The following is a 16,745-nucleotide window of genomic DNA, read 5'->3' as shown; positions in this document are numbered from 1 at the left end:
ACCTTTCATCCCAGCACTCAGGAGACAGAGGCAGATGGTTCTTTGTAAATTCAAGGTCATCCTGGGCTATACAAAATTGATCCAGTCTAAAAGAGAAACAGAACTCACACAAAAGTGATCCCAGCACTTGGATGACATGCATTTTATCCCAGCACTGAGTTGGAGACAGGAAGGGATATGGCTGGACAGGGAAAGGAATATAAGGCAGGAGGATACAAGAGCTCAGGGAAATCTAGGCAGTCTAGGTAGTCAGTCTGAAGCAGTCAGTCTGTGCGTGCAATCTGAGGATTCATAGAGACGTACGAAGTCTGAACAGCAATCAGTCTGAAGCAGTCTGAGGAGGCAGTTTGAGAACAAGACTGAGAACAAACTGAGAACAAGTCTGAGAACAGGCCCTTTGGTCTGAGGTAGAGGTAAGAGTTAGTGCCTGGATGTTTTGCTTCTCTGATCTTTCATCTTTATCCCTGTAATATCTGATGCTGTTTTTTTATTATTATTAATACCAATTAGAATTCGTGCAACAGACTCCTAGAAGAAACTCATGAATATAGACCCATTTCTTGATTATATCTGGAAATATACTATTGGACAATGAAATGAAAGGAAATTGACTTCCTAAAGGGCATTCAGAATAGGTCAGCCATTGTGTACCATGGTCTGCAATAAGGAAGGACCTGAAGTGGACATATTCTCTTTTTCTAATCCTAGAGAGGAACAGATTTCAAGTTTATCACTACCAGTAAAATCACCCTTCCCTGAACTATTGTTTTCTTTTAATGATCACTTTTTCTGTGTGATATTTAGATGTTTTAATAACTTTGCACAGTTTCCTTAAGATTTGTCAGAACAGAATACATGTTACCTGAAGGTATGATCAAGAGTTATGATTAGGATGTCCATTATGGATTTTCCTTCCTTTATGTTTTGTATTTCTTTTTCCCATTAAACTAGATGGTCAGTTCTATGACTATATTATTTTACTTTCATTATTACTTGACTTCCCATTGCATTTCCTAGCAAATTTCTCAGTTGAAGATTTACAATTGGGATTTGTCACCTTTCAGCAGTCAAAGCATCTTTAAAGAAAGGGTGAGCAATACTTACAACTGACACCTAAATTGTACTACTTGACAATTTCTCAGCCTCCATGATATACGTTATAATTCAAATGATCTTAACAATAATAATTGGGGAAGAAGAGACTATCAGTTTGGAATGGGGTGCACGGAAGAGATTGGGAGGGGCAGGAAGGAGGAAAGAAAAGGGAATAGTGATTAAACTCATTTAATTAAATGTATAAAAATTAAGAAAGAAAACAGATAATACAACAACAACAATAATAACAACTTTAAACAAAAGATCTTGTGAAATCATGGGAAATTTTTCCATCTGCCAAAATCTGATTTTCACTGTTAAGGGATAGACAGTCCCACTCTGAGAGTATGTTTTCACTATTTTTTTTTAACAATTCTGTCTACGATTGCCACTTCTCTACTACCTTTCTGTATATCTAACCAGGAAAATGGCCTAAGCCCTCCTAATAGTAGTTACAGAAAGGTACAGGGCCTCAGATCCCGTCTCTTGCTGTCTCACGGTGTTGATATTATTACTGAGGAGCTATGTATTATTTCACTCAATTTATTGCAGAGTTATCATGACTTCTTCAATCATGATGACTATAAAATCCCTATTAAATCCACTTTCTAATTCATTTTTTTTTGTTTTTTTTTGTTTTTTTTTTTTTGAGACAGGGTTTCTCTGTGTAGCTTTGGATCCTATCCTGTCACTCGCTCTGGAGACCAGGCTGGCCTCGAACTCACAGAGATCCGCCTGCCTCTGCCTCCCGAGTGCTGGGTCCAATTCATTTCTTATACTCCAAATTGAATTTCATTTACATTTTCATGTATTCTCTTGTCAGGCATCTTAGGTTTTTGTTGCAGCTCATTACCAAAGTCAGAATGTTTCGGATGAATTGCTGAACAACTACCAAGAACACTGAGAGGAAAACAATGTGTTTCTCACTCAGATGAACTACAGCCTTAAGAAGGGATTGGAGTACTGATACAAGAACAATGAGTGCATTTGACCCAAGCATTTCCTCCTAACCAGGAAAGATCCACTCATTCTATTGCTTTAACTTAATCCTATTGAAGAAATATAAAATAACAAATGGAATAACTAAACTTTGAAAAGAGAAACAAACCTCATTCAGATTCTCAGAAATGTCTCCAGAGACCCTACATACACATTAGTGGGGAAGAAGTCAGGTGAAGAGACTATGTATGTGCTTCATTGGTATATCTAGGTTCAAGTACCAATTTGCATATATATATAATATATATATATATATATATATATATATATATATATATGTCTTTGGGCTATTTAAGATAGTGCATCAGCTGCATGCATTCTGTGTGTGTTTGATGCTTATGTGTAGTACATTTGTCTGTATTTTTGGGTGACAATGAATGAGTAGCAATGAGCAAATGTGGTGTGTGTGTGTGTGTGTGTGTATGTATGTAGTGTAGTAAGTGTGTTAAGAGAAAAGAAGGTGTTAAATATTAATTTAAAGTTAAAATTTCTTGGGGCTGAGAGATATTTTAGTAAAGGGATTGCTGTAAAGCAGGGAGATGTGAGTCGGATCCTCTGCACCCACATAAAGGGCTGGACATGACCCACTAAAAACAGGCATATGGATGTGGCAGTGGCCATGTCAGAAGAACAGCAGATGGTAGTTGACTTCAGGGAATTGGTCCACTAGGAAACAAATACCTGATGGATGAATCTTGGATAGGCAAGGCCTGGAGACCACAGACTCCAGGATGTCATCTGCTTCTGCTGTGCCTTAACATGTTTGCTGCTGCCATTTTCTTCTAGTATCTAGTGTGGTGTCAATAAGTATGGTGAGATTCCCCACTGTCTGTAGTGCAGTATGATCATCTCTTGGAAATATGCCTTTCTATTGAGTATATTTACCTGTGGATTATTATGGAGATGATTTCTTCCTAAGCTGTACTGTTGAACTGAAGCAATGATTGTATACAGTAATAGTGTTAGTTTAAATAGAATTTTGATGATTGAGGGTTTATAATAAATATAGTAATGTATATTTGATAGAAGTTTGTTTAGTGGAAAAATAATATAGGTAAAGGTATGATGAAATGTTGCCCTGCCTCTGATAAAGCAGGGGCTGCAAAGGATAAAAAAAAATAGAACAAGGAGGTGTCACACAGCTAAAACACATGAGTTTCTACTGAGGAGCCATATAGACTGTGGCTTACGTTAATGATTAAGAAAAACAATTGAGTCCTAGTAGCCTAGCTAGCCTAAATTCTTTTCATCTTAATGTTTGGAAATGTGACCACAGGTTCTGAGGTGCATAATAGCTGAAACAAACCTTTGGAAATAACTTAAAGTTAGAATAGACTTTTTTTCAAACAGTTTTGAGGTGAAAAACCCAAGAAGAAAATCTAAAGTTTTAGAAAGGCACATAGGTGAATGAAGAGTTCTTTAAGGACAGAAAACATGAGCAATGCAGCCCAATTATTGGCTGGCATACCTCTCTTGCTAGGAATAGTTGATGACCAAATGTGATGATTATTTCCTTGTATATTTCTGCCCTCAATTCCCTGACATACATACATACATACATACATACATACATACATACATACATACATACATAGCTATATAGCCTAAAGATTTCAAGTAGAGCGACTGATTGTATTTCATGTATAAAAGTTTAGTTTTGTGATTCCTTTAAGACTCTTTATAAGATTACCTTTCAAGATAAATAATAAAGTGATTGATTCTTTCTTTGTAACCACAAATATACAGCCTGCCAGTAAAAAGAAATAGCTGAGAAAAATACCCTGCTTGCTCACACTCTGTTAATCTATAACCAGTTACTGAGATGTGGGTTCTTAGGATGACTTTGTTTTAGTCATATAAGAGAGATGAAAAATACGTTTTTACCTGTATTCATTAGAATCATTCACTTGAAAAACAGAATTATAATTCCTATATTGCTTGAAAAACTTTCTTGGGGTATAAAAGTTGTAAGGGAAAGAATGAAGGTAGACTTAGAAGAAAAACATCATGATTGAAGGAAATAACCAGGAAAATAATGAATGGAAAATATAGAAGAAGAAAAAAGGAAATCACCAAGAGTGTGTGTGAATTTCTTTTCTCTTACCCCCTCCAATAAAAAGGTCATAGGATTCAGACTCCCCTTGAGCCCTGTGCTACTGGAGGCTGCTCCCCACGGGTAGGAAAATAGAGAATATCAAAATAGTGGATAAAGAACATTGATTTAAACATATTTGCCAGATATTAAGATTTTCATTCTTTGATGTATTAGTACATAACTGTCATTCTACATTCATGAAGCATAAAAATGAGAATTATCATGAGTCCAGGGTCAGCCTGATCTACATAATGAATTCCAGTCCAGCCAGAGATATATAGAATTATGCAGTCTCAAAAACCAAGTCAAGATTAATTCTCATTATAAAGGCAATCAGCAAAATTTTTACTGAGCATCTACTAAATCCCAGAAACAATAAGTAAACAATAGCTTCTTTTTTCTCTATATAAAAACATACAACCCAATATCTTATATTTAAAACTTCATCAGATTGTTTGCTAGCACACCAAATAGAATGGTGGGAAGAGAGGCAATCTCTGCAGAAAGATCTCAATACCACTTGTGTGTAACTAATGGCCTATTGCTAGTGCTATAGCTCCCCTACCTGCCCACATCTATAAAAGGACCAGCATTTAGAAATGATTTAGATCCAAGCACTGAAATATTTGGTCCATCCATGTTCTCAGTGAATGGACATCAACAAGCTTCTTGGAGAGCATTACTGGTTACCTGACCCACATTAGTAACCACTACATTTATCCCTTCAAATGATCTATTTGAACAATTATGTAGGTAGGGTGCCAGAAAAGTGTGAAGGGACATATGAAGAAGATACAGGACTAAGCCAACTTTGAAACATGGGAAGTAAAAGAAGAGACAGGTACTCTTGTATGGCTAAGTACAGTTTATGGAAACAGGTAAAGAGAGCACAGAAAAGACAAACTTGTCCAAAAATACACTAGTAAGGATTTAATGAGAAAATATATCTCTTAAGAACACAAATCAGAGTTCTACTGTGGAAAATGACTATTTTTCACCTGTTTAATCATCTTTCTCTTTTCCTTTTTCAGGAACTATACTTACCATGTCAGTGTCTGACACAGGGCCAAAACTGGTCACATAGATGTCTGTCTTCACTTCAGTCACTGCATCTGAATGAAATAAAGTAGAAAAATAGACTGTCATGAAACAGTGTTTCCTTGGGTCAGAAAATGCAATACAGATGTACTGTGAAATGTAACCAGCTTTCTATTTCTGAGAAGGAACATTTAACATTGTCACATACCCCTCCCCTCAAAAAACCCCTACTTCGCATATATGCTATTCTGTGGTATACATTATTTACAATTTATTAAAGCTTTCCTGAGGATTCAGGAAAGCAAAGTCAGCCTCAAGCTATAGAGATCAGGCAGTGGTTGATATACACCTTTTATTCCAGGAGCCTGAAGCTAGGTTGTGGTACACACCTAGGACTCAGAATTAAGATGTAGACAGATCTCTGTGAGTCAAAGGCCAAACAGATTTACACAAGATTGATCCAGTCCTAAAGAGAAACAGCTCACACAAAGATGATCTCAGCACCTGGGATAACATGCCTTTAATCCCAGCACTAGAGTTGTGTACAAGATAGGGGCAGGGTCTTTTGTAGTCAGTATCAGGGATTCATTCTCCAGATACATTGAGAATAGGATCTGGGGAAAGTCATTATGCAGTCACATTGAGGATAGTAAGACATTCAGTCTCAGGATTCTCCAGCCATGCTGAGGAGAGGCAGCAGGGTCTGCCCATTCAGCCTAAGGTAATGGTGAGAGCTCATGGCACACTATTTTGTTTTCTGTTCTTCAGCTTGAAGTTTGAACCCCAGTACCATTCTCTGGGTCTTTCATTTCTCCTGTTACACTATTCCTTCACAGAACACAAGTTCGGCTCAACTATAATTTTTACCATTTTAGATAACACTGAAAATGACACTGGAATTCCAAAGATTAAAACTTAGAGGAAATTGTTAAAGACCCCTGATATCTACACCTGCTGGCCTCACACAGTGACCTAGCCTTAACTGTGGTAGCTTAAAATAGTGCAAAATCTAATGCTCTTCTACATACAGGAACACAGGATGGTGGCACTCACACTTCCCTAAAAATAAATAAAATCTTTTTTAAAAAATGAAGCATGGAGGGGCATGGTAAATGGTTCTAGAAATAGTAAGTTGCTGGAACAATAAATTTCTCATACTAGCCCCTCTATGCCATGGTGAGCATGGAAACAAATACACATTGTTGTGGTGCTGCCACCAGACTAAGCAGTCTAGGATGATGGGCTCAAGGAGGACAATTGCCTCACCATGAAAGTCTATCCACAATGGACTTTGTTAATGAAAGAGAAACTTTTGTTTAGACCTAGTTTATGTTACATTATATACATACATCAATTTTCCCTAATTATAATATCTGCTTCCTTGCCTGCTTTCTCTCTTAAATCCAGACCTTCTGGTGGGCACCATTATTTCTTAATTACTATTATTTATTTATTTATTTATTTATTTATTTATTTATTTGCTTTGTCTTTTATTTTGTTTGATTGTTTTGTTTTCTTTTTGTTTGCTTATTTTTGAGACAAGAATTCTCTGAATAGACCTGTAGTGATATATCATTTATGATTTATTAAAGCTTGCCTGGGGATTCAGAAAAGCAAAGTCAGCCACAAGCCATAGAAACCAGGAACACACCTTTAATCCCAGCATCCAAAAGCTAGGAGGTGATGGCACACAACTTTAATCCTAGGACTCAGGATTAAGAGATAGACTGATCTCTGTGAGTCCAAGGCCAATCAGATCTACACAAGAGTGAATCAGTCCTAAAGAGAATTATAGCTCACACCTTTAATCCCAACATTAGAGAAATATATAAGACAGAAACAAGGTCTCAGAGAGGCATTCATTCTCCAGCCACACTGAGGAGGGGCAGCAGTTTGAGACTTGGTGAAGAGCTACTTTGTAGATCAGCCCTTTCAGCCAGAGCTAGAGGTGAGAGCTAGTGGCCGGCTACTTTGCTTCACCAATCTTCAGCTTCAACCCCAGTATCAGTCTCTGGGTCTATAATTTATTTGTGTTACATAGACCTGGCTGTCCTAGGACTTGCTCTGTAGTCCAGGCTGGACTCTTACTTGCAGAGATCCATTTCCCTCTGCTTCCTGAGTGCTGGGATTAGAGTGTGCCACCACTGCCCCACTATTTGCTTTAAGTTTTTTGTTTTGTTTTGAGATAGGGTTTCTCTGTTTATCCCTAGATGTTCTGTAGCTCGCTCAGTGGACCAGGCTAGCCTCAAACTCAGAGATCAGAGATCCATTTGCCTCTGCTTTCCAAGTGGTGGGATTAATATGCCGCCATGTCTCACTGACCATCATCCATGTCTTACCTCTATATCATTGGATACAATAGGGGCTGTTACTCAGAAGTTACTCACTGAATACTTTTCTTCATATTAATGGAAAAAGCTCATCACATAGTTGGCATATTACAAATAATACAATTGTCTATGCTGCTACAGAAAAATATGTTAGATCAGGTAATTTATAAACAGGTCAAGTGTGTGGTTCATTATTCTGAAGGCTAAAAAGTCCAACATCAAAGATCCAATAGATTAATTTGATATTTGGTGAGAATTCATTCTTCATAGATAATACCCTCTGTATCCTCACATAATGGAAGAAATTAGAGAACTTGCTGAAATCAGTTTTATAGAATCTCTTTTCCCATTGAAGTTCTACTTAATTAACTTCAAAATTGTCTGCATCCTGATGTACCCTATTGGTGATTAAATGTCAACACATAAATTTTAGAGAAACAAAAAAATATAGAGCACAGCATATGACCAGAAAGTGATGCTATACCTTTACTGAGTGTCTTGTATTTCTGTCAGTTGTGTTCATTTTACTAAAGCCCAACCAATCCATAGCAAAGTGTCTCAAAAATCGAGAAGAAACCAGTATAACCTATTGCAGCTCAGTCAAACTCATTCAACCTACTCAAAACTTCATAATCGCAGTAACTAAAGTCCCACCCCACCCAATTACCTGACACTTTAGAGAGCCCAAGGGCCTTGCACTCACAGAGAAGCACAAAGAGAACCAGGAATGTTAATCACACAGGAGGAGATAAAAATCAAATACCTGCATACCATCCAGAAAGCTGAGAGTGGAGGTTGTTAATGACCCGGGGACCATTTTGCTGTCTGAAGGGATAGACCTCACCCTAATTCCCCAGAATGGTTATCCCAGACTTTTCCCTCCTTAGACCATTACCCATCATTGGGTAGGTTGTCACCAATATATTCTGGCCTGCTGACCTCTATGCTATTTCAGTCAGAGAATACACTGGTTTCAATGGCCTTTTAGCTATAGAACCAACCCTCATGGTCACATGTACTTTATGAAGAATCTCTGTGTAGGCACACCTTAAGCTTTATTGTGCACTGGAATTGGACTTACTGGACTGACTGTTGCCTGGAAACATTGTCCCAAATTATACTGTGTTTTAAATATGTTGACAGTGAACTATCTGGTATTAGACTCCCTTAAGTCTGATCCAGGTTAATGAGGTCAATCTGCACCAGGCTTTCTTACCTATCTCTTTGTGCAGTTCTCTTCCATTCCTAACACCTGCAGGGAGCCCCCCTCATGACACCAGTTGACATACTACAATACAGATAACATTAAAAAAAACTTATATGATATTTGACATATACGTATCTGTACACACACACACACACACACACACACACACACACACACACACACACACACACTTGGTCCAGTTTTTGATGTCTGTGTTAGTATTTCTTTACTTCCCATTGGTAAGTATGAGATGCACTCTTGTATCTATATCATACTCACTCTATTCACAAAGCCATTATATCTTTATTTTTCACTTGTCAGTTGATTTCTCACTCTCCCAAGCCATCTCTAAGGCTTAATATAATATGCCTCTTCTGAGGCAGTGGTGTGTTCTATGTACTCAAGGCCACCGCACTCACCCAAAATTATTGCATTTTCAGAAGACTCTATAAGTATCATTTAATAATAACTGGCACTACAATAAATTTACCAAAAGACACAATTTACTCCCAAACATAATCAACAAAACATGACTCTAAGACTAGAGCTGTGTTTTCAACAGTTGGGCTCTCATTTTGAGCAAGTATTCTTTTAAAACTATCTCTATACTTGGATGAGCAGAGACTATACCCAATAACCAATGATATGGTTCCTGAAAGTGTGTACTGAAAGATTCATTGACTGGTGAAGCAAATATTTATATGTCTATGGTATGGCACAGTGATCTCTAATTTCCTTATACCTAACTACATTAAACAAAATAGATTAATTAACAAAATACAATATAGTACATTTGAATCCAACATTGGGCAGGCCATTTTCAGAAACTGAAAATTTTCTGCACAAATGTAACTGTAAAATTGTAAGAGTCATGCAGAATTCCAACAGAGGAATCATCTTACATGAAAAAGAGATAGTGCAGAATATCTCCAAAGCTGACATTATGGTAGGCCTAGATATTTAATATGAAGTGATTAAGATACTATTGCAGCCCAGATACAGCAAGGAGGGCCTAGGTCCTCCCCAAACGATATGACAGTCTTTGAAGGTTCCTGGTGGAGGGCTTCACTATCTCTGGGGAGGAGTTGGAGGATGAGTTGGGAGATGGTGGGGAACATGGGAGGATGGGAGGGTGATGGAATGGGGGGATGGATATGTAAATATGAGTAGTCATTAAAGAATTTAAATTAAAAAAGAAAGTTCTCCCATCAGCATCTCCTACCTCTACTGCTCCCAAAATCATCCCAGTTCCCAGTAACACAGCAGAAAGGTGAAGTGACATGAAAGTGCTCTAATTCTAAGGGACTATGAAATCATTGTTGCTATGACAGAGTCTAAATGGATTGAAAGGTTTGGGTTCTATATGTGAAAAGATGAAATAAAACTATATAGATAATTCAAGAACAAGAGTAGGAGAAAGTGAGAAAGCAAGAAAAAGAATATTTCTATGAGATCAACAGAGAGGATATGGTTTTTTCAACAGAGGAGCTAAAATTTCCTCATGTAGTGGGCTGTGGAGCCAGGATATTTGCTTGTATAATAAATGCAAGTGAAGAGAATGCTTTGAATTTATGCTATCATCCTTAGACCTTTGGTCTTTACACCAAGCATGTGTAAACACGAAGATATTTTCCTTAGTATTCTACACAAGGCCCATCACACTTTAAAAGCTTGCCTCATTTTCTGGCTAAGGGATCTAGCATCCTTGAAGCATGGTACCTGAGAATATACAGAACCAGTATAAGGGTAACACAGTGACGAGCTGGGTTAGAATTTATGTCATATCAGTTATCTTGGTAGGGTTTTTGTTATTGAACACCTATGTATCTTCTTCACTATCTAGAAAACTAGAATGCTAGTATCTGCCTCAGCATGGCTCTGAGGCTTTAAAAAGATTGTATGTAAGCCAGTGGTAGACAGATTCATTGTTCACTGTATAGTGTTTTGCTGAAGCTTATTATTATTTCAAAAGCTAGAGCACATGGACCACACTCATAAGCCCAGCTGTCCAGAATCACACAAAGGTCTGAAATCTATAGGCCCAGTCTGAGAGAACAGTGTCTACCTGGAACTCCAGCAATTTGTGTGAAGGAACAATGATAAGGATTTTACAATTTCATTTAAATGATTATAAAGCACAGTTAATTATACTAAAATTGGTGATGGCCACAGTCCACAGAATGTCGTTCTTTTGAGGTCTTCTCAATAGATATACATGCAAAATGTTCACCAATAAAAGACAAGAGGCTTTCAGATGACTTACAGATGCTTTTGGCTCATTTTCATGTGTTCTGGGAACTTAATTTCCTTCCAACATAACTCTGAAACAAAAGGTAACTAGTTGTCTTTTCCTTTTGCAAATTTGTTGCAGTATTGGAAGTGATTCAATAGCCTGAAGTGACCCAAACATAGATAAATTATGTACACACACATATATGCACGCATAATCATTAATGCTCATTGGCACTCTAATTGGTAGAGAACACATTGAACCAAACCGTGCATTATTTCTGCTTAGTACTTAATCTGAAAGAACAAAGATTATCCAATTAACAAATGATTACTGTGTTTATGATGAGTATGTGATTCATAATAATTTTTATTTTCTAGTTTAACTTCAAGTACATGTACAAAGAACCTTTCATTTTCTTGAAAACCTTGAATTAGGGCAGGAACAATTTCTACAAGTTTCCCAATTCTTCCCACTCCACCAGCACACAGACATTTTATTCTTGTTTCTGTCCTTTAGACACACAAGACAAAATGAGTTTCCTACTTCTTTTGAGGTTTAAAGATCTGGAGAGATACAAAGAATATAATCATGGTAGCCTGAAATCTACTTTTGTTCTTTTCCATACTGTGTCCCAACTTCCTTTAAACTCCTCTTTTTAGGTGATTCTGAGTTCGCTCACTTTATTCTGGTGACTTTCCTGTGGTTCAGGTCTTATTGATCCTCTGAAATGTGTTTTATAATCAGTATGTCACAACTGCTTTGTACAAGTGATGATGATGATGAAAGTAATGATGAACAGATGTGAACAACTCTTCTTTATGGATCATGATCATGGATCTTCTTCCTGAACTGCTGTTATTCCTAGTAAAGCAATGAGAAATAAGACATTGTCCAAAGGAACCACTAGTCAACTTTGCTGTTTAGTTTCGGATTATTAGAAATTTGGAGGAAAACATGCTCATTTTTGCATATACTTTAATGAGGAGCAACAAAACACCTGGAAATGGCTAGCTAAGTCTGCTAGCCACATGGATGTATGCAATAGGCTTCAGTGACAAGCTCTTAGAAAATTGGAAACTGGCATTCTGTTCTCAATCTGATGTCCTTTCCATTTTTTTCTTGACAATCTCTGTGAGCAGACAGATACTTACAGATACTTATTCATTCATGCCCTTACTCCAGTGCATTCATCTCAGATAAACTCTGTGGAAAAAATTTCTAAGGCAAACAGAGATTTACAAAGAAGATGGCAACACCACTGAACTTTAGTGTAAGCTCCGCAACTGACTTATACCCCTCTGAACAGGCTGTCTCTGTACACATTACACTGTTGGCATTTTACAGGCATTAGGTCTATATTTTCTTGTCTATGCTACTCCATCTAGTGTCTTGTATCTAGAAGGTTCAGGAAAACAGCCAGATGCCTTCCTATTGAAGACTTTAAGTGAAAAGTTGGCACAATATATACTCATAACATAAAACCCGGGAGACATAGCACATTTAAAGGACCACAATAACCAATATCTTAAACTTAGAGCTATATTATTATTCTACCAGAATAAATGAGTATCTTGACTCTCACAAAGATAATACAGAAGGAGGTGAGCTGCTTTGGCCCCTACCTTGGGCCCAACTTCTGCCTGTCCACTCTGGGAACTCCCATCCTGGGGTCTGCAGGCAGGTCGAATTGGCCCCTGAGGACCAAGCAACCAAGAGTCTGCTGACATCTCTGCTCTAGTCCTGCTCCCACCCACCTAGAGAGTGAGTGCCTCAGACCTGCCTGCACCCATCTTGAGATCCATCAGAGTATCGGAGCCAATTGCACCCACAAGAAGAGAACCTTGAACCCATACACACCAGGAAAGGAAGAGACACCACCTGCACCCACTGGAAGATGAGATGGGAAGACGACAATATAAGAACACATCCATCTTCCTTACTTGCAGAACTAAGTACCTGGGGGCAGTTAGCATAGAGATGCTACCCTCTTGCATTCTTCCTGAAGGTTTGATTCAAGAACCAATGAGCAAAACACTCAGCAGAAACAAGTACTCCAGCAGTCACCCCAAGACCAAGAGCAACACCAGCAGGCACCCCAAGACCAAGGGTAACACCAGTAGTCACCCCAAGTCCAAGAACAACACCAGCAGATATGTCAATTACAGTTTCAGGAGTTACTTCAATTCCAATTTCAACAATCACCTCAAGTCCAATGTCAGCCATCACCTCTATTCCAACACCTACTGTCACCTCGAGTTCAATACCAGCAGTTCCCTCAAACAGCAGCAGTTATGTCAACTCCAAAACCAGCCTTCACCTGTACTCCAACATCTGCCATCACCTCAAGTTCAACACCACCAGTTCCCTCAAGTCCAACACCAGCCATCACCTCAAGTCCAAAGTCAGCAATCACTTCAGGTCCAACACCAGCATTCACCTCAAGTCCAAAGTCAGCAATCACTTCAGGTCCAACACCAGCATTCACCTCAAGTCCAAAGTCAGCAATCACTTCAGGTCCAACACCAGCATTCACCTCAAGTCCAAAGTCAGCAATCACTTCAGGTCCAACACCAGCAGTCACCTCAAGTCCATCATCAGCTGTCACCTCAAGCCCAACACCAGCAGTCACCTCAATTTCAATGCCAGGGGACACTTCATGGTGGAGTCAATGCCAGTTCATCCCAGAGTAAGGAGAATACACCACCGGAAGGCCCTACCAGCATCCTGCCTGAAGCCCACATTTTGTTTTTGTTTTTGTTTTTTGAGACAGGATTTCTCTGTGTAGCTTTGGAGCCTAATCTGCCACTCGCTCTGGAGACCAGGCTTGCCTCGAACTCACAGAGATCCGCCTGCCTCTGCCTCCTGAATGCTGGGTCAGCATGCGCCACCAATGCCCAGCTGAAGACCACATTTATACCAACAAAGTAGTGCCCTCAATTCCAACTCTGCCTGTACCCTTGCTTTAAGGACTCCAAGTATCCCCCAGAGGGCCATAAGATGGTCCATTTTGGTTGTTGCCAGGACTCTGCCATATACTGCTTCGGGCCATCTTGAGGTCTTGCAAATGCCTCTAGTACTTCCCATTAAAGGAGCTAGAAAGAAAAAAAGAACACATCCAAAGACAGGAAAACCAATATGACACCACCAGAGTCTAGGGACTCTACACCAGCAAGATATGAACATCCCAACACAGATGAAGCAGAAGAGAGCAACCTTAAAAACAACTTCATAGAGACCCTAAGGCAGGAAATCAGAAAATCCTTCAGAGAAATGGAAGAAAAGACAAACCAAAAGATGCAAGAAATCAAGGAAAGCCAAAAAAGTCAAGAAAATACAATTAAACAGCTGAAGGAAGCAGTTCAGGACCTGAAAACTGAAATAGAGACAAAAAAGAAAATACAAACTGAGGGAATGCTGGAAGTGGAAAAGCGGAGTAAACAATCAGGAACCACAGATGCAAGCATAACCAACAGAATACAAGAGATGGAAGATAGAATCTCAGACACTGAAGTTAAACTAGAGGAAATAAATCCATCAAGCAAAGAAAATCTTAAGTCCAACAAATCCTTAACACAGAATATCCAGGAAATATGGGACACTGTGAAAAGACCAAACCTAAGGATAATATGTATAGAAGAAGGTGAAAAAACCCAACTCAAAGATGCAGAAAATATATTCAACAATATTATAGTAGAAAATTTTCCCAACCTAAAGAAAAACATGCCAATAAAAGTACAAGAAGCCTACAGAACACCAAATAGATTGGACCACAAAAAAGTTCCCTCTTCACATAATAATTAAAACACCAAACATACAGAATAAAGGAAGAATATGAAGAGCAGCAAATGACATAGGCCAAGTAACATATAAAGGCAGAACTATCAGAATTACATCCGACTTCTCCATGGAAACTCTGAAAACAAGAAAGACCTGGATAGATATACTACCAACTCCAAGAGAACACGGATGCCAGCCCAGACTACTATTCCCAGCAAAGCTTTCAATCACTATAAATGGAGAAAACAAGATATTCCACAACAAAACCAGATTTAAACAATATGTAATCACAGGAAAGTTCATAGCTCTAAGTGCTCACAAGAAGAAACTAGAGAATAGTCACACCAGAATTGACACCACAGCTGTAGGCTCTAGAACAAATGGAAGCAAATTCACCCTGGAGAAGTAGACGCCAGGAACTAATCAAACTGAGGGCAGAAATCAATGAAGTGGAAACAAAGAAATCAATTCAAAGAATCAATGTAACAAAGAGTTGGTTGAATGTAAGAGTTAACCCTGATACAACTTAAAGTTAACAATGCCTTAGTTTTCCATCTATGAAAATATGTGTGTGCTATAATTTCAATTTTAAGATATTTCAGAATACATTTTTTTTTAAAAAATTGAAATCGTAGTTATGTGTGTGAAAATTAAAAACAGAAACCTCCAATAAATGGACAACAGCAATAGACCTCCTACCATGGAAGGGTGAAATTTCATGGGGCCCTGTAAATAAACAGCAATAGGTAATAGGAAATGTTAGGAATGAAATAATTTTTCCAGAGGAAGATTTCCTCCAACTGGTTATCCAATACTAAATGTGAAGCCATGAAATCATATACATAGAAGTAACATTGTATGGATTTGAGCAAGTTGCATTTATTTACTTAGGAGTGTGTGTGTGTGTGTGTGTGTGTGTGTGTGTGTGTGTGTGTGTGTGTGTGTGTGTGTGAAAACAAAAATTTATATTAAGGGCCACGGTTCACGGATTTGAGGAAGAGAATTGGGGTGGGGGATTATGACAGGGATTAATGGGGGTGAAGGAAAGAAAAAAATGATGTTATTGTATTTTAATTTCAAAAGATTAAAGTCAAACAAAACAGTTAAAATTACTACATCCAAAAGGAGACTGAACCAGGTAGTGGTGTCACATGCATTTTTTTCTTTTTCTTTTTTTTAATTTAAATTAGAAACAAGTTTATTTACATGTCAGTTGCAGTTCTCTCGCCCTCTCCTCCTCCCCTGCCCCCCACCAACCTCTTATCCAACCCCTCTCTGCTCCCTAAGGAGGGTGAGGACTTCCATGGATCTTCAAAGTCTGTCATATCATTTGGAGCAGGCCCTAGGCCCTCCCCTGTGTGTCTAGGCTGAGAGAGTATCCCTCGATGTGGAATGGGCTCCCAAAGTCTATTCATGTACTAGGGAAAAATACTGTTCCACTACCAGAAGCCCCATAGATTAACCAGAACTCCAAACTGATATCCTCATTCAGGGGGTCTGGAATAGTCCTATGCTGGTTTCCCTGCTATCAGTCTGGGGGCAATGAGCAACTGCTTGTTCAGGTCAGCTGTTTCTGTGGGTTTCTGCAGCCTGGGCTTGACCCCTTTGCTAATCACTCCTCCCTCTCTGCAACTGGGTTCCAGGAGTTCAGCTCAATGTTTAGCTATGAGTGTCTGCTTCTTCTTCCATCAACTACTGGATGAAGGCTCTAGGATGGCATATAAGGTAGTCATCAATCACATTGTCAGAGAAGGGCTTTTAAGATAACCTTTCTACTATTGCGTAGATTGTTAGTTGGGGTCAAACTTATAGATCTCTGAACATTTCCCTAGTGCCAGATTTCTCTTTAAACCTATACAGCTCCCTCTATTATGGTATCTCTTTAATTGCTCTTCTCAATTCTTCCCCTGACTCAGTCTTCCTGCTCTCTCATGTCCTCTTCACACCTCCTCTTCTCCCCTTCTCATTCTC

General features: G+C 38.6%; 1 protein-coding gene across 1 annotated transcript in view; it reads right to left on the bottom strand.

Annotated features, from left to right (window-relative positions):
• Positions 1 to 16,745, bottom strand: part of LOC100754835 (gamma-aminobutyric acid type A receptor subunit alpha3) — a 160,113-nt gene that overhangs the window by 80,819 nt on the left and 62,549 nt on the right. Inside the window, exon 3 of the mRNA XM_035450193.1 lies at positions 5,234 to 5,301. Within this exon, the coding sequence (XP_035306084.1) occupies positions 5,234 to 5,301 (68 nt within the window). The remainder of the gene's footprint in view (positions 1 to 5,233; positions 5,302 to 16,745) is intronic.

This window comes from Cricetulus griseus, chromosome X (assembly GCF_003668045.3).
Source record: "Cricetulus griseus strain 17A/GY chromosome X, alternate assembly CriGri-PICRH-1.0, whole genome shotgun sequence".
NCBI lineage: Eukaryota > Metazoa > Chordata > Mammalia > Rodentia > Cricetidae > Cricetulus > Cricetulus griseus.
The sequence above is the reverse complement of the archived record's forward strand: the minus strand, read 5'-3'. Positions and strand labels throughout refer to the sequence as shown.